The sequence below is a fragment of the Setaria italica genome, chromosome IX, assembly GCF_000263155.2.
Source record: "Setaria italica strain Yugu1 chromosome IX, Setaria_italica_v2.0, whole genome shotgun sequence".
NCBI lineage: Eukaryota > Viridiplantae > Streptophyta > Magnoliopsida > Poales > Poaceae > Setaria > Setaria italica.
In genome coordinates this window covers 2,203,685-2,222,241 of record NC_028458.1, presented here as the reverse complement: position 1 = coordinate 2,222,241, position 18,557 = coordinate 2,203,685, and the positions used below count along the sequence as shown (strand labels likewise).

At 45.6% G+C, this 18,557-nt stretch overlaps 1 protein-coding gene across 1 annotated transcript; it reads right to left on the bottom strand.

Moving 5' to 3' along the window:
- Positions 1-14,258: 14,258 nt before the first annotated feature.
- LOC101783613 lies at positions 14,259-16,868 on the bottom strand. The gene is made up of 3 exons (XM_004981241.3): positions 16,719-16,868; positions 16,125-16,494; positions 14,259-15,773 (listed from the first exon to the last, which is right to left on the bottom strand). The coding sequence occupies exons 2-3, from the start codon at positions 16,287-16,289 to the stop codon at positions 14,538-14,540; spliced, it is 1,401 nt and encodes a 466-aa protein (XP_004981298.1). The 5' UTR covers positions 16,290-16,494; positions 16,719-16,868; the 3' UTR covers positions 14,259-14,537.
- Positions 16,869-18,557: the final 1,689 nt, after the last annotated feature.

Here is an 18,557-nt window from a genome sequence, read left to right as displayed (position 1 = left end):
CCCGACGGAGACGATGTTGGCGGTGAGTCGAGGGAGGTAGTAGACGTTGGCGAGGGGTCGATGCTCGCCGTTCTTGCAGGCGAGTAGGATGGTGCCGATCCCTTCGATGTTGGTGACGGATCCATCCCCGAAGCAGACGGTGCCGGTGACGCCGGCGTCAAGGTTGGAGAATGCCGCGCGCACGCCCGTCATATGGTTGGATGCGCCGGTGTTTAGGACCCAGCGCTTCAGGTCCCAATCACCGCCGTCATCGAGCGCCGCGAGGAGCTTGTCCTCGACGAGATGGACCTCGCCGTCGTAGGGAATCGCCGGAGGGGCCGCCAGTGGAGCGGAAACAGGGGAAAAATTTTGGATTTTCAGATCCCGTTCGTCACTCACCGCGAGATTCCTTTGGTAAAGCACGCAGAACAGCAGCAGGAGTTGGTACAGCACGACCATGGGATACCACCGGTAGGGGTACAGTTGCATCAGGAAGTGCCCCATGATGCTTCTTAAGGAACACCACATGGAAGACATCATGAATTCTGGACTTAGAGGCAGCAGCAGCCGATATGCCACGGAGCCAATGCGTTCAATCACCTGGAATGGACCATAGTAGCGTGGCGCCAGTTTTGTATTAGCCCCAGAAGTAATGCCCACTGCTGATCGTTGGTTGAGTCGCAGCCAAGCCCAATCCCCAACCTGAAACTCCACATCCCGATGGGTCTTGTCATAAGATCTCTTCATGTAATCCTGAGCTTGTAAAAGACGATCCCGGATCTCAGACAAGAATTCATCTCGTTGTTGGAGCTGTTTGTCTATGGCCACCATACGAGCCACACCTGGTTCATATGACAAAAGAGTGGGAGGATCACGACCATAGACGACACGAAACGGTGTCGTATGTAGAGAAGTCTGAAAAGAGGTATTGTAGCAGTGCTCAGCCGAAGGTAACCATTTAAGCCAATTGCGTGGACGATCCCCAGCCAAACAACGCAGATAGACGCCTAGAATTCTGTTGGTTACCTCTGATTGTCCATCTGTTTGAGGTTGAAAGGCAGAACTGAGGCGCAACTTAACACCAGCAAGGGAAAAGAGCTCGGTCCACAAGGAGCTGGTAAAAACTGGATCACGATCGCTCACAATAGAGCAGGGTAGCCCATGTAAACGGACAATGCCATCAAAGAAAGCCTGAGCCACAGTTAAGGCTGTATAAGGATGGCCTAAAGGAATGAAATGCACCATCTTGGAGAAACGGTCGACAACTGTAAGAACCACAGATTTGCCACCAACCCGAGGAAAACCTTCCACAAAGTCCATTGCAATGTCACTCCAGATGGCTGTTGGAACATCTAGGGGTTGCAGGAAACCAGCTAGGTGGAGGTGCTCCGTTTTGTTGCACTGACAGACCAAACAACCTTGTACAAATTGGCGGACAAGCTTTGCTGCACCCGGTGTGTAGAATGATGCTCATAGACGCTGCAAAGTTTTCTGAGCTCCCTCATGTCCTGTTTCCAAAATCTATGGCCATAAACCAGAGGAAGAAGGTACAAATATGCGGCCATTGTACATAACAAATCCGTCCACCATAGTCCAGGCAGCACCGGCAGTACCTTCATCGATTTCCTTGCGTTTGGCAATGATTTCCGGCAAGGTGTTAGCTTCCTTCTTGAAGTCATTGAAGAGCTCAAACTCAGGCCGTGACATGGACAGGGCCAGTAATTCCACTGTGTCCTCATCGCGATGAGATAGCGCATCTGCTGCACGATTTTGCTTGCCAGGGCGGTACTCCACTGTAAACACATAGCCAAAAAGCTTACTGACCCAAGTATGTTGCGGAATGGTAGACAGGCGCTGATCCAATAAATACTTGAGGCTGAAATGATCCGTCCGAACCGTAAAAGACCGAGTCCAGAGATAGGGCCACCAATGTCTAACAGCTTGAACAAGCCCAATCAGTTCTCTCTCATAGGCCGCCAACTTACGATGCTGCGGTGCCACTGTCCTGCTGAAAAATGCAATGGGGCCGGCGTTTTGATGAAGTACAGCACCAAAACCAGTCCCTGAGGCGTCACAGTCCACAACAAACTCCTGTGCAAAATCGGGCAGCTGCAGAACAGGAGCGGTGGTGAGTGCGTTCTTGAGGGCATTGAACGCATCTGTAGCGTCCTGAGACCAGCGGAAAGCGTCCTTCCTCATCAAGGCAGTGAGAGGAGCAGCAATGACACCATAGTTGGCAATGAACTTCCTATAATAGCCCGTGAGGCCAAGAAACCCCCGAAGCGCCCGAAGAGTCTTAGGCAGTGGCCATGCCTGTACTGCCTCTATCTTAGACAGGTCCATTGCCACACCATCAGCACCAATAACATGACCCAAGTATGCCACACTTCCTTCACCAAAAACACACTTGGACTTCTTGAGGAAAAGAGCATTAGCACGCAGAACTACCAGCACAGCCCGAACATGCTGAATGTGCTCAGTCCAAGTCTTGCTATAAATGAGAATATTTGATGATTACGTTTATCAGCATGAAATCTTATGTTTCTGTGTAAATATAGGAAGGATTGAAGATACTGTTGCGATTTGAGAATCACTTGTGTGGCAAAAACCAAGGGGGAGAACAAAGCCACTGCTGACAGTAATTCTGAATTTGATGGTTTCACCACAAGAAAAGATGCCAAACTGCAGGTATTGCACACTGATTGGCACTATGTGTAGCCCTTCCTCCTTTAACTACTGATTTTTTTGACAGAATTTCACCGTGCTGCACTGAACTGCACAAGCCCTTTGTTTCCTGCTTGTACATATGTGTTCTCTATGCTATGCATACCTGAGTTTGTTCTCAGTCAGCTGACAGCTTTGATAACGAGCATTCATTATAGTATGCCTTGGTTATGTCTGATCCTGTCAAGTACTAGCTAAAATATCCTTAATGAATCACCTGCATTTGAGTGACATGAACTACTTGGCTTCATTAATTTACTGCTCATGGACTCTTGGTCGTTTGCGAATATGGGCTCATGGACTCTTGGCCGTCTGCCAATATGTGCTATGGTTTTAGAGAATTGCTGTAGGACTCTTGGACAATTATGCCAGTTCTAGCTCATATTTCCTGAGATAAAATTGTTAGCTTTTTAGTTATTTGTGGCTTTCAAGGTCTTTATTTCACTCATTTTTTTGGTCAACACATAGTAGCTTTTGGGTCCGTATGCTAGTTTTAGGTCATATTTTGAGCTTAGTAACTTAAGAATTGTTCTAGCAGCATGTGTGCCTGACTGCATGAGACACCTGTGCAGAGGTTGGAACTAACTTTCATTTGGTTTTAATTAAAAAAAGCTGGCAGTAGTACTGATTAATGAAGAAAGCTTTGGCAATAAAAAAAAAGCTAGCATCTGTTTGGAAGGCGCTATATACAAGTGTGATCAGTGAAGAAAAGCTCCCTGTCATAGTACTCAACTCATTGTTCTCCAATTAGGTATCATAACTGTTTCTATTGCCAGATATTTTTCTTGTGAGGACAGTACATTATAAGCTTTGGCAATTGTTACATGGTAGTGCTTGTGGATGCAAGTCCTGAATTCAGTAAACTAGGTCCAAAGTTTTTGTTCAGCTGAAATCCTTGGCAAGCTTAGTTTATAGGACTAAGCAGTCTATATCTGAAAATTTTAATTTTGTATATTTCCCTTGCTGAAGTGTTTTCTCTTTAGTTACATTATACATTCAAGTTTCAAAAAAACATTATACATTCCTGGACTAAGTTATTTTTATTTCATTGATCTTAAATCCTATGTTGTTGTTGTTGTTGTTGTTGTTGATCTTAAATGCAGGTCTCTGAGCCATTATTGCTTCAAAAGGATTAGTCCAATGGATTATTATGCAGTCTTGGAAAACCAATTTTTCCCCTACAGCAACCATCTCTTTGGCCTGATCGTTCACATTTGTCACACTCGATTTCTGGATAAAACCGAATGCATCGCATATGTGTGCCAAGATCCGTTCTCACACATATGTTGATGTCATCAGTGAATACATCAAAGACAGTGCTAAAAAATGTACATAAACTAGTAGGAACTTTATTACACTCAGCGTGATAGACACGAAGGTTTTTAATCGTTCACCGATAACTTAACACGCACACACACATAGCGTAGCTTCTCCACAGGCTTGACTGGTGGACTGCCTGCCTAGAACTCCTCGAAGTCGTCGAAGAACTCCCCGTCGTCACAAGCTTCTGAACAGCGTTTGGGCAAGGGTGAGTACACTTATTGTTGGTACTCACAGGTGGGGAAACATGCAAGGCTCACAAGGAATGGCTCAAGGCTTTAAGCGGTTAGTGTTTTAATTGGTCAAATTTTTATTAGCAGCACCTAATTACTAGATGTAAGTTTATATCAACCCAATTAAGCATATAACATTAACATAACCCAAAGGTAAAGGTAACACAGATTAATCTCATCTTTAAGTTCAATTATCATGTGAGGGTCCAAGCCGCTCTTAACCGTGAGCACAGCTGATATATCAGTTTTCACTTTGAAGAGGTTGTACACTTTACCCACAACTCGTGGTCCCCCGTGTCGCCCGGGTTTGCAAAGTCCTTAAACACTTCCTTTGGTGAGTGGTTGGGGGTCCACTACGAAGCCTTTACAAAGACACGCAGACAACTGGTAGCCCGCTAGAGTTTCAGTAGCGATGCAGACCAAAACCCGTTAATGAGACAGCACCTTAGTGAAGGCTACTGCTCCGGATCGTGCACCCAACACCTTCCCCCTCCTTGCCCTTTCGGTAAAGCCACCAGCTAACTACATGCCTAATTATTCGGCTAAGATCAGAGCCATATGATGTTGTGGTTGTACTGTTTTCTTGGGTGGTTCTCCATGTTCCGATTAAAACAAGTGTTCTTGTAATCAAACATATATAGCAACATAAATAAAGCATGATTAACATATTTCATAATTAGCACATGACCAACTCAATTTAAGCGACTAGCAAGTCTACCCAACATGATTAAACAGGTTTTCAAGGAATAAGGATTAAAACTAGGTAAGTCCTTAATAGGCATTCCCATCAAATTTATGCACATACAAGAAATAAGTAAAGTGTTTAATCATGATATTATTGGGACAAAAAGAACATGCAGGGGGAGAAGGCCACTTGCCTTCCTCGGCAAACTGGGAGTACTTTTCTTCGAACGGTGGCTGGTCTTGGACTTGCTCCTCCGCGAATGTCACGTTGTCTGCACGATCACACAAGGCAAATAAACAAAGAATGATTAAAATAGTACAACAAACATATGCAAAGGCTTACAACAAACTCCTAAATCTAACGTCATGCAGAGACGATCGCGTGAGCGCGAGAATCGCTGAAATCGGATTTAAAACGAAGAAGATATGAGATAAACAAGTTTCAGGGGCTAAAAACAGAATAAACTATATACTTCAGGGGCTAGCAAGGAATTTTAGAAAGATATACTGAACAGTACATGCGAAAACAGAGAAACATAGGGTTAGATCTACAAAATGGCATGGCTCAGGTTAAAATAAAAAGAATACAGGAGCTTCAGGGACTTCTTTGAAAAAAATTACAAGACACAAGAATTAAGTAAAAGGAATAACAGAGAGTTTAGGGACTAGATCGCAAAAACTCCATCTTCTTTCTCCAACAGGCAACCAAGCACATAGAAGCATGGCCAACGGGGAGGGTCTCGCCGGCGTGGGCGGAGGCCTCGCCGGCGCGCGGGCGGCAGCGCTTCGGTGGGGGAGAGGAGGGAGAGAGGGAGGGAAAGGAAGGAGAGAGCTCTCACCGGAGAAGAACAGAAACTTCACCGGCGATAGTACGGGCGGCGGCGTGGCGATGCGAGAGAGTGGCGGGTGGGTAGGAAAACGGAAAGAGGAACTCCGGGCGAGGTCGATGGCGACCTTTATAGGCCCCGGGGAGGAGCGAAAGGGGCTCCCGGGAGATGGGGTGACGATTTGAGGCCGGGAGTGGGGGAGGGGAGACGTCGCGAGGTCGTGGAGGGGCTCGGGAGGCCAAGGGACACTGGGAGGCGAGGGGGCCCCGGCCGGCGGCGCATAGGGGGCGCACGACACCCGTGCGCCTGGCTCCTGGCGCTTCAGGTGCTGGAGGTGGAAGAAGCAGGCCGGCTGGGCTGATTTGGGCCAGTCTGTGGGGAAGAAAGGAGAGGGAGGTGGCAGCCCAAAGAGAAAAGGGAAGCTGGGCCGGTGCAAGAAAAAGAGGGGGGGGAGGAGAGGGGAGGTGGCGGCCCAAGAGGAAAAAGAAGGGGAGATGGGCCTGCGCAGGGGGAAAAGGGAGGGGGGAAAAGAAAATGGGCCGGCTGGTGGAATGGGCCCATTCGGTTGGGAGGGGGAAAGGAAAAAAAAATGCTCGTGGGCTGAAAGAGAGAGAAGGGATTTTGGCCCAAGGAGAGGAAAAAGAGGTGGAGGGTTTTGAGAATTTAAATAGAGTTGAAGTTTTCAAAATTCAATTCAAATTCTTTTGAAATACAAAGCAAGCATTCAAACAAAAGCCAAAATAAAAGAGAAAAGAAAAACTCTACCAAGCACTTATTGCTTCTAAAATTATTTCAAGTGCTCTTTAATTATTTAAAGACCGTAATTTAATTAAAGTAATTTATTTAGTCCTTAGAGCACGAAAAACTAGACCGAGTTGCTTACATTATTTTCATGATGGAATTTTAGGTGTTACAACATTGAGCCATGGATTAAGCTATAAGCCATTTTTTCCAGCTATCTATGGCCATTGATAGAGCCTGGGACTTGTGCAATATAAGTTTCTATTTTATTGTAGTTTTACTTTTTTTTATTGACATAAGTTTGTTGCAATAAGTTTCTCAGTGTATTGATTTTTCCTGAATTTTCGTTGAGTTTCCTTATTTTTCTTGAATTTTCTGTTGCACTTGCGCTATCCAAAGGCAATGGCCTAGTGGCACGGACCAGAGATGGCAATGGGTATATGAAACCCGAGTACCTGATGGGTTTTACCCGATAAGAAGGCGGGTATGGGAACATATCTTTACCCGCAGGTATACTAATGGGTAACATCATCTACCCATCGGGTAAGCGGGTGCGGGTACAAGTACATACTACCCATACCTGCATACCTGTGGGTAAAATATACCCGACTATAATGTGTGATAAACTCATAAATTTGCACATTGTTAGTAAAGGGTGACTTAGTATTGGTAACTAACTAACAATTTTATGATTTATTAGACTATTAATTGGTTAAGAATTGTCAATTATCTTTTTTATTTACTCAAATTTGTCGCTGTAACAATTTTATGATTTATTAGACTATTAATTGGTTAAGAATTGTCAATTATCTTTTTTATTTACTCAAATTTATCGGTGTATGCACTTTCTCATGTGTTATATTTACTATTCTGATAGTTTATATTCTGATAGTATATAGTGGGTATGCTATCGGGTACGGGTTACCTGACGGGTAAAAAACCCGCACGGATGCAGGTATGGATAAGGGGGCGTTTGGTTCCCTTTGCTTATTTTTAAGCAAGTGTCACATCAATGTTTAGATACTAATTAAGAGTATTAAACTTAGGCTATTTAGAAAACTCATTACATAAGTGGAGGCTAAACAGCGAGATGAACCTATTAAGCCTAATTAATTCATCATTAGCAAATGTTTACTGTAGCAACACATTGTCAAATCATGGACTAATTAGGCTTAATAGATTCGTCTCGCCGTTTAACCTCCACTTATGTAATGGATTTTGTAAATAATCTACGTTTAATACTCCTAATTAGTATCTAAACATTCGATGTGACGGGTGCTTAAAAATAAGCAAACGAACTAAACCAGGCCTAAGAACTTATACCTGCATGCGGGTACGGGTTTTTTAATGGGTAGAAGTAGAGTTCAAGGGTGCGGGTATGGAATAGTACTACCAGCGGGTACGTACCTATTGCCATCTCTAGCACGGACAGGGCAAGTGGAGGCCCAGTGGAAACTTCCAAACAACGCGGGGAGGGGGAAATGTTGCTACGGAAAACAACAGGGTTTTAATTAGCCACTTAAATCCCCCTGGTGGCTTCTGTGCCCTGGATTTTGCATCCCTGATCATCCAAACTAGCCAAGGACTAAGAAAATTCCCTTGGGTTCATGTAGTTTGGTGGAGCTTTGTTGGTGGCAAACCGAATTTGTAGGAAAAAGGCGATATATGGCAATTTTGATTTGATCCATATTGTGGGAAATCCTATTAGTAGAGTCACCTAGATGACTAGATCGTATTGCATTTGCATTAGCTTTTGATGAAATCTTTACAGGCACAAGTGAATGCATAACAGTATAACTTGAAGGCCATGTAAATGCATCGCTTGTGAGGATATGCTGCCAGACTTCTAGCTTGGGCCACTCAACGCGGCGTTCAGATAGTACATGATAAACAAGAGTACCCTGTCTTGCACAAAAGCTAGGTTCAATCTCAATTCTCATTGTTTGCACAGGGTAAAATGGATACCTGGATGCACACCGTTTGCACAAGCAAACTATAATAACAAAATCACAATGGAGTTGTTTTCCAATAAGTTTAGAGTTTAATTTTATTTTCCTTACTTGACAATATATCACTATGGTCAGATCTTATCATTGAAAATTTATTTTCGTCATGTTTGTGATTGATTGCAACATACTGTACACGCTGTTTTTCCTGTTTTTTTTTACTTCTGCTTTACCCCAATGTGCCACCTATGTTCATGAATATACTCTTTTTTGCGGAACAAATTGAGTTTTACAAGATGGAATGCTGATTGGAAAAGTGTTACTTCCTTGTATGAGCAAGCTGGTCGGTGACATCGTTTACCATCCTTCTTGTTTCCTTGATAGAAATTTGTTAGCAACGGGGGCCAGCAGCCCACCTGAACCTTTTCCCAATCCATTAGAACCAAAATGCAATGCATGAGTTCGATAGCAATTTGTTCATTGTGGAGCACGAAAGTGAAATTCATTTCTCTTTAAAGAGATTGTGTATAGGTTCAGAAAGGACAATGGGATAGCAAAATATGCATATGAGAAGGCATCGAAAGGACAAGAAATGTTCTCCTCGTATCCTTTGGAAATTTCTGTGCAATTGTAGAACTTTCATTCACATCATTACCCATATGCCGCTAAGCATACGGAATCTGCTGCTTCTTGGGATTGGATCCTGGAGCTAAAGTTTAGTCCGTGTCACATCGGATATTCGGATGCTAATTAGGAGAACTAAACATGAGCTAATTACAAAACTAATTACAGAACTCCTAGGTTAAATCGGGAGACGAATCTATTAAGCCTAATTAATCCATGATTAGCGAATGTTTACTGTAGCACCATATTATCAAATCATGGACTAATTAGGCTTAATAGATTCGTCTCGCGATTTAGCCTAGGGGTTGTGAAATTGGTTTTGTAATTAGTCTATATTTAATACTCCTAATTAGTGTTCAAACATTCGATGTAACAGGGACTAAAATTTAACCTGGGGATCCAAACACCCAAGGAGCTTGGACGCTGGAATGAAGTATCTGATTTCTATCGCAGAGCTTCAGAATTATACTGCGAACATGGAAGGCCACAGTATGCTGATCGAGGACATTCTTGCGCGTGCTGGCATGGCAAATTGCAAGCCGGCTCCTACACCCGAGGACACTTTACCGCAGCATTGCCGGCTATCTTCAACGCCTGACTCTCACACGGCCAGATCTTGCCTACGCTGTGCCCCAAGCCTGCCTTCCCTGTGATGCTGAACTTGGTGAAAAGGATGCTGCAGTAGTTGCTATGGTCCGCCACTCCGAGCATCCACACGACCACACATCAATGGAGCTGCTGACCTATTGCGATGCCGATTGGGCAGGGTACCCTGACACGGGCCGCTCAACATCAGGGTACTGTGTTTTCCTCGGAGACTCTCGTGTCATGGTCCTCCGCTCCAAGAGACAAGACGGGGTGGCAAATGCTACAGCAGAGTGCTACTGGAAACTCAACTTGCTTCGTGAGCTGCACCATCAACGTCTCCGAAGCTAAGTGTGATATGTTGCGAAGACATCTCGGCACTAAGCAGTATACATGTCAGCAAAACCTGCTCATCACCAGCGAACTAAGCACGTGGCATTTGATGTTCATTTCGTCAGGGGAAAGGTTGCCCTTGGTCAACTCAGAGTTTTGCAACATGCAGATATAATGACAAAAGGCCTTCCTACCGCTCTGTTTGAGGATTTCAGAAGCCGTATCTCCAGTTGACCCATTCTGTGGTTCAGTTAGATCAGGGAGATATTCTCTCCATCAAAGTCACACACGTTCATGTAAACACGAGCACGTTAGCTACTCTTTAGCACTTTCAGTTGCATGCTCAACATCCTCTCTGTAAATGTATAAGTATATGTGAATGAGAAGAGTACAATTGCGTTGCACAAAACCATTCTCCTTCAATGAAGGGCAGGTAGACAAATGGTAACTACAAATCAATCATTGTTAAATTTTGCTCGAAAAATCTTTGTTAAATTATCTGAGGCTTATGTCCCCGACGAATTACAATATGGAAACTATATTGTCAACTGTAATGAAGCGCGCAACCTCTACGATGCCATTCTTCCTGTCCTAGTACAACACACCCTTCAAAATACAATTGGGTATCGTCTAACACTAGCTCATTGTTAAATTACTTAACTGATCATAGTGAATGCTGCAGAAACAGGATTTGTGAGAATTCTTGGAAGGTAAAACGGTATGTATTGATTGTGCCATACTGACCTTCAAATTGTTCTTCCAGGGAGCTGCAGCCGGAACACTGTTGCTGAAAGCACACGAGCATAGCTATCAGTTTGCTGACTTTTTGGGGGGCAATGGAATATACTAAAACTTAGCAGCAGTGTACAGATATGATATCAAGAAGATCCCAGTTTACAAAAACTAGTGCATCCTTTACAGGGCACTGATCTGAATAACCCAGATCATTACATATCGTATTTCTGCAGTTACTGCAGAGGAGACTCTGTCCCGTATTTGGCCTGCATAGCCAGAGTACGGACAGTCACATTTGTTGCTCTATGAGTCTTGTAAAACCTTGTGTTGGATTGTCATGTTGAGTTGCCGAAACTGAGTTGTTATTGGCTTTAATCTCCAATCCGGTAAGTTGGTTTGATGCGGTAAGTTGAAGAATCTCACCATAATTTCATGGCCAGACATATCGTTGACCTGTGTGAAGTGAAGCAGAGCCGTGATCTTTGCCGCAAGTGTATAGCTGTGGCTTCTGTCGTGAGGACGGACTTAAACAAGAATTTAATAACCTAGAATTGATTGCAAAAGATAGGAAATTAGTAAATAAAGAGGATCCACTAACCAGACTTTCCGGATCCTCTTCATGAAGAATTTCAGGAGTCCTCATCAGAGTCCTCTTATGTAAATTTTCATCAGGTAAACCTCTCTCAAAATTGCCTTGATGAAAATGGTATGGATGGCTGGTCCTTTTGTGTCGAGAATAAAGACACCCAAACCTGTTGCTCTCTGAGGCATCTCCGAGGCACTTGTTGCAGTGTCAGGTGGTAGGACAAGACTGCATGTAAGTTTGATCCTAGAAGCAGGGTTAGCACGATCGCCTTGTGCATTGTGACAGACACGAGTAGGAGTAGCTGAATCTGTGGGAGGTGGAGAAAAAATTTGTGCAAAAATTTATCCTTCATGGTTTAGTGCCTTTGGGTCAGACTTGTGCAAAAAATTGATTGTTTGCTTGTCGCCAGTACTTGGTGTCTTGGTGATTGTTCAGATCCCTGCTCATAATATGCAAAGGCCAATTAGATGCTGGATATATCAGCTTTGGTTTCATGGTGTATCTTGCTTACCGATGTACCAAAGCGTTGCGAAGTGTTGTAGCATGTCATCATCAACAGTGAATGGAATTTAATGGTTGATTAGCACCTGTAAGTTAGTGGCAAAGTTATTCACAGCTTTGCCAAGTTAGTGGCAAAGTTATTAGCCAATTGATTAGCACCTGAGATACAAAATCTTGTTGATCTGAACCAGAGTGCTTTCATTAAGCAAAGGTCCATACATGGCAACTTTAAATTTGTCGAACAAGCAGCAAAGTGCCTGCACAGGAAAAAGAAACCGAGCATCCTGCTTAAGCTGGACATTTCTAAGGCATTCGACACAGTGTCTTGGCCTTTCCTTCTACAAGTGTTGCAGACACTGGGTTTTGGGCCAAAATGGAGGGACTGGATTTCAGCACTGGTATCTACTGCAACAACAAGAGTTCTACTGAATGGTTGCCCTGGAAGGCCGATACACAATGCTAGGGGGCTCAGGCAAGGAGACCCATTATCTCCTATGTTGTTTATACTACTCATGGAAATCTTGCAGAAGTTGCTCAAGAAGGCAGTCCAAGATGGGGTGCTCTCCCCCCCCAGCAGACGCCTCAATCCATCACCAATGCTCCCTCTATGCCGATGATGTGGTTTTGTTTGCATCCCCAACAGCCCAAGACATGATTATGATCAGGGAAGTGCTTGCCTTCTTTGGTAATGCCTCTGGGCTTCAGACGAGTTTGCAAAAGAGCATCATGGCACCGATTGCTTGTTCAGAGGAGCAAGTGCAAAGGATCAGAGACATTGTTCCAGCACAGCTAAGTGATTTTCCAATCCAATACTTAGGTTTGCCCCTCACAGTAGGACGCCTCAGGAAAGCACACTTGCAGCCCCTAATTGACAAAGTAGCATCCACAATCCCTACATGGAAAACCCCACTTACGAACAAAGCAGGTAGATTAAACACAGTCAAGGTGGTAATGAGGTCCATATGTACCCACACTCTAATCTCCCTCAAGATCCCAGATTGGGTTATTCAGGAAGTGGACAAGAGGCGAAGAGGTTTTCTGTGGGCAGGGAAAGATAAAGCACTTGGCGGCCAGTGTTTAGTGAATTGGCCTACTGCTTGCCGGCCAACTGAATGTGATGGCCTGGGTGTACCGGATTTGAGGATTGCATCCTTCGCCTTAAGGCTGAGATGGTTGTGGCTAAAGAGAACTGATCCCAATAGGCCTTGGCGACATTTACAAACGGATTTTGAACAGGATGTGGTCCTTCAGCATATGTTTCAGACTTCCATCTCAGTTCAGCTCGGTGACGGTAATTTGGCTCTTTTCTGGTTAGATAATTGGTTAGGCCATAATTCGCCTTGCATCCTTGCCCCAGACCTGTGTAATATGGTCAGGCCACGGATCAGGAAAAAAAGAACCGTAGCTGAAGCCCTGCAGGACAAACAATGGATAGCAGATTTTGTCGGACAGCCTACAGTAGCAGCACTTACCCAATATGTCAACCTATGGCATGCTGTCGCTGCAGTTCAGTTGTTACAAGGAATCGAGGATAAGGTCTCGTGGCGCTGGGAAAGCTCAGGTATTTACTCGGCAAGATCGGCTTACAAGGCATTCTTTCATGGCTCAACGAAATCGCCGGCAGCCAAGCCAGTCTGGAAGGCTTGGGCTCCATTAAAGGTGAAGTTCTTTGTGTGGCTCGCCCTGAGAGAGCGCATCCGGACAGCAGAACGACATCACCGGCATGGGTTGCAGGACCAGGTGCTTTGCGCACTTTGTGATCAGGAAATTGAGACATCAGAGCACTTGTTTGCGAGATGCTCATATACCCAGCAGGTCTGGTTCATGGTTAGTGCAAAGATCAACGCTACAAACGAGCCACCATCTCACCACCAGAATCTGATGGATTGGTGGCTGATGAAAAGGGCAGCGTTTATTGGAACCAAGAGAGGGGGTCTCGACTCATTGTTCATGTTAGTATCTTGGAGAATTTGGAAAGAGAGAAACGAGCGTGTTTTCAGCAGAGCAGTAGCAACAACCCAGCAATGTTGCCCGACCGTATTTCTGATGAAGCAAGTATACTGCCGGAGCAAGACATTTGAGCGCTCTAGGTTGGCCGGTGTCGGCTACAGGTTCAGGTTAGAAACCGTTTTTTTTTTTAGTGCTAGGGGAGTTTTACTTTGCAGTGTAATCGTCTAATTCATTAACGAACCGTGTGCGTACGCCTGGAAAAACCCGCGTTGTAATATTGGTTTAACCCCTCTTAATATAATGATACGTAGCTCTCCTGCGTATTCTAGAAAAAAGAATTGGTTGATTGCTAACATTATTTTCCAGTGCTTTTTAAATTACAGAATCCTCCATTTCTTTACAGAATCAAATATGTTGAGTCTATTACAAAATCAAAAAAACTAATAGAATCAAATTTGTTAAGTCTATTCCAAAATCAAAGAAACTAATAGAATAAAATTTGTTAAGTCTATTCCAAAATCAAAGAAACTATTGAGATGCTCCAGTCTTACAAACTGGAATATTCAGTTCAGTAACAAATGTCAGATCGAAAGAGCAGCGTAAGAAACGTCAGATGAATCTGACAATTGACACAACATAAACTGGACATATTACCTAATAGATTACTACTACTACTTCGACCGAAACCCTGCAGATACTTATCAGTCTCCAACTACTACTTCCACTGAAACCTTGCAAACACTGTACTTCCACCGAAACCTTGCAGAAACTATAAGAGGCAGGCAACCTTTTGTCCGTCATCTAGCTGAAAAACTTGCCATTCATCAAACATCGCTTTTTGGAACTGAGCAAGTAATAGAGGTGTTGATACATCAAACATGTGCTCAATTTGGTCGGAGTCAAACATCAGAGGTGCTTGGGGGACTGCTGGAGGCCAAACTGCTGCCTTTGCTGCTGCAGCTTTTGCTGCTGTTGCTGCTCTGTTTTGTGCAATTTTCTTACATAGATTGGGATTTTGCGCTACTGTAGTCGCTGCTGCAATTGCAGCTTGTTTTGCTGCTTCAGGTGATGAGTACGACTTCTGAAGCACGGCTGCTACTGCCGACCCTATACGAGAGGCCAGTTTTCTAACGATAGGATTTGGAGGTCCTGCCGCAACACCTGGCTGCAGATCAAGTACTGCCTTTGCACCGGTCAGAGCCGCTTCGACATGACCTCCAAAGTCAACAGAATAATCCTTCTCAAGGTGTGCTTCACCATTCCGTCGAAAATTGAGTAACCCTTCAGCCCCTGTGTCATACTTGATTCTGGTAGTAAGGAATCGTACAACGATTTTCTGGATCTTTTTGCTCATCTGACGTCCGTCATAGTGCAGAACATGAGCCAGGTGCACATTTTTAGAAGCTTCACTGATCCAAACGTTGCTGTACGGGAGTGCCTTCATGATCTTGAAATATGTTGTTATGTTTGCCCTCTTGAGGACCATCAATCTGTTGAACATCTTCACATATAATGCACACTTAATAGCTTCAACCTCATGGCACACATGACCCAGTACCAATGGATAGTATTTAGGATCAAAGTTCCTCAGGAGATGGATCAGCTGCATAAGGTCTTCTGGTAATGTCACACTTGGCGAACTAGGATGTATAGCATGCTCAATGCAGTTCGCGCAAGTCAGCATGTCTTTGCTTCTCCCATTCAAAGAGACTTTCTTCAGAAACTTCAGCAGAGTTGTGTGTCCTTTAAGGTAACCTAGATGGTCAATGCCAAATTCATGATGTCTAGCGTTACCCTCAAGAGACCATCCCAGAAAGTGCAGATTATAATACCAGGACACCTTTGCTGATGTGGCCAATCTGGCATGATCAGATCGCTTCTTGTATTTTCTTGTATCACCAGGTACTGTGGTCAGAATAGTATGGGGTCCTGCCTGGACATACTGAAGCAATGACTGCTTCATTTGTGTAGTGGCGTCCTTGAAGAATAGCTGCAAGACATCATCCTACAAAATATAATGCAAACATGCAACAAAATTAAAGTCATCTCAACTTTGACTTTTTCCACCAAGGGAAATGCCCAAATTTCAGCACTGTGAAGTACGAAATTGCAGAGTTTGGTTCACATAGCAAGTTAACAAGCTACATAAGTTCAGAAATAGCAGCATGGCAGTTAACAAGCTACATAAGTTCAGAAATAGCAGCATGGCAGTTAACAAGCTACATAAGTTTACTGAAGGCCAAGATCTCAACTGTGACTCAAACCACAAAAGCAACAGAGGTGGAATTCCGCCGTTGAAAGCAAGCTGTACTGATCCACATTTCCACGTTAAGGTAAGTATGCAGCGGATGCTTACCGGAATCGCTTGTGGTGCGGCAGGGGGAGCAGCAATCGCGCCGGCGCCGCGCCGATTAGGTTTACTTCTCTTGTTATGGTTGGTCCTCTTGAAGGAGGCAGTTCCAATCGCCCCGTACCTGCCGCCGCCGCCGCCGCCGTGCGGATTTCTGCGCCGAGGCTGCATTTCGGGGACGGCGGTGTGAGGCGGCGGAGGGACGGCGGGGCGAGGAGGAGAGGCGGCGGCGTGACGGCGGGGTGAGGAGGAGAGGTCGAGCACGGGCGGCGTGACGGTGGGGCGAGGAGGAGAGATCGATCAGGGTTAACTCTCGTGTATAGACAGAGTTAACTTTAAGCCAATGCCCATCTCAATCTTATCCTCCTCTTCTTCCCTAACATTTTTTTTTGTCAGTCACAAGGCACCAACTAGGAAACGCAAAAGCACGAATAACGAGAAAGGGGCACGGCGAAATTGCTGTTACGACCGAGACACAAAACCCTAAAATGGTAAGCATTCATCAAGAATACGAACAGAATTCAGCAAAAGGAAGAAGCGCGGGAGCGAGACACGGCTGGCGCGGGGGGAGGAGGAGCGGGCGGGTGGCTGGAATCTTACCTCCGGCGAGCAAGCGCGGTGGGGAATGCGGCTGCGCGGCCGGATTGCGGCGGCGGAGGCGGCGATGCTAGGGTTCGGCGCGATCGGCGCGGCGGGGCTGGGCGGTCGACGCAGTGGGAGTGGGGTTTTGCGAGCTCCCCTCGGAAAGCGAGAAACGACGCGGCGAGGTGGAGGGACGGGGGCGGTGGGTGGGGGCCCTCCGTCGCTCTCAGCGAAGTCTTTATTCCTCTTTGGGTTACTTAGAGCAACTCCAAGAGTATCCTAAAAGATTCTTTTCCAAAATTATGTATTGGGGGTTCTCCTAAAAAAATTTTCCCCAAAAACATATCAGTCCACAGCAGATCGCTAATAAATAGCCCCCAATATTTCAAACCCAGGCCACGTCATCGTATTGGGCCCATCGGAAGGGACGCGCGGGCGTGCGGGAATCAGGATTGGGGAAGGAACGCCAACGCTAAAATATACACGGTGGCAGGCTGTTTTTTAGCGTCGCTAAAAAATTGGGGAAGGTTTAGGTAGATTGTTGGAGTTCATTTTTTCTCTCTTTTTTTCTAAAAAAGATATTGGGGGTAAGATTAGCAGCCTCTTGGAGTTGCTCATAGACTAACATTTTCAAAAAAATAAAGTTGCACCAACATTTTTATGAAAAGTTGAACCACCATTTCTTTCGAAAAAAGTTGAATCTGACTTTTTTGAAAAATAGTTACACCAACATTTTAAAAAAAATGTTGATCAACATTTTAAAAAAAAATTGCTTCAACATTTTTTGAAAAAGATTTTTTAGGATTTTCTGGAGTTTCTTCTCCTGCTCCGGCTCCGAATGAACTGGCACCTTCAAAAAGGAGGAAAAGCTTCATCAAACTACGTGGCAAGGAGATCGACCATTTGGTGTTCGATTTTTCTTTCTTTGAATTTCTAAGACCACACAACGCAAAATATGCACCAAAAGAGATAAGCTAAGGTTTATATACAAAGAAAAAAAAAGGAGTTCAGGGCTTCATGCAGCCTAAGGTTGCAGTAGTTTTTGAAACTAAAGGTTGCAATAGTTTCCTTCATGAAAACAAAACAACGGGGGAAAGGAAAGAACTCTCCCCTCTTGACCGTGAGGCTTGGGAGAAGAGGATAAAAGCTAGGAAGAGGACACCGCATCCAAGGCTTCGAGAAAAAGCCTTCCCATCTTGGCGGTCGGGATCCGGCCCGGCGCCTCGATCTGGCACGTTGGCACGTGTCGCGTGCCCCGTGGCTGCGCGCGAGGGCGAGGCGACCGTGCGAGCGAGGGAGCGAGACGAGAGCGCGCGCTGGGTTCCTCCCCTCTGCTGCGACGTGGTGGTCCGCGTCGTCGTCGGCTGCAGCGGGGCAGCAGGGTGCAGGGGCTCCTGCCACCACCGTCTCGCCGCCTGCCTGCGCGCGGTGCCGTGTGCCGGTCGGCCCGTCCCGGTGCAGGCCGGATCACGACGCCGCACGGCTCGCTTGCCTGACCAGGCCATTTTGATTGCTTTTCACCACCAACCACCACGCCGCGCCGCGCTTTCACGGGAACGGCAAGCGGCGGGTACGGTGAGCTGGCCCGCGACGCCGGGCGAGGGAGGGGAGGGGAAGGGCGGTTGCTTTTCGCCTCGCTCGCCGGCAAAAAGAGGATTCGCGTCTGGGCGCCCTTGGCGCGACGCGCTACCCTGCCGCGCCCTCTGCTGCATGCAGCGTCGTCACCGGCCCACCCTGTCCAGCTGATCCCTGCCAGCCGCCCAGCCCTGTGCAGCCCGGCCATGTGGCCTTGCCGCTCACGCGATCACGAGGCCTTCTCTCCACTAGTTCATTTTTGCCTCGATTCCATAAAATAGG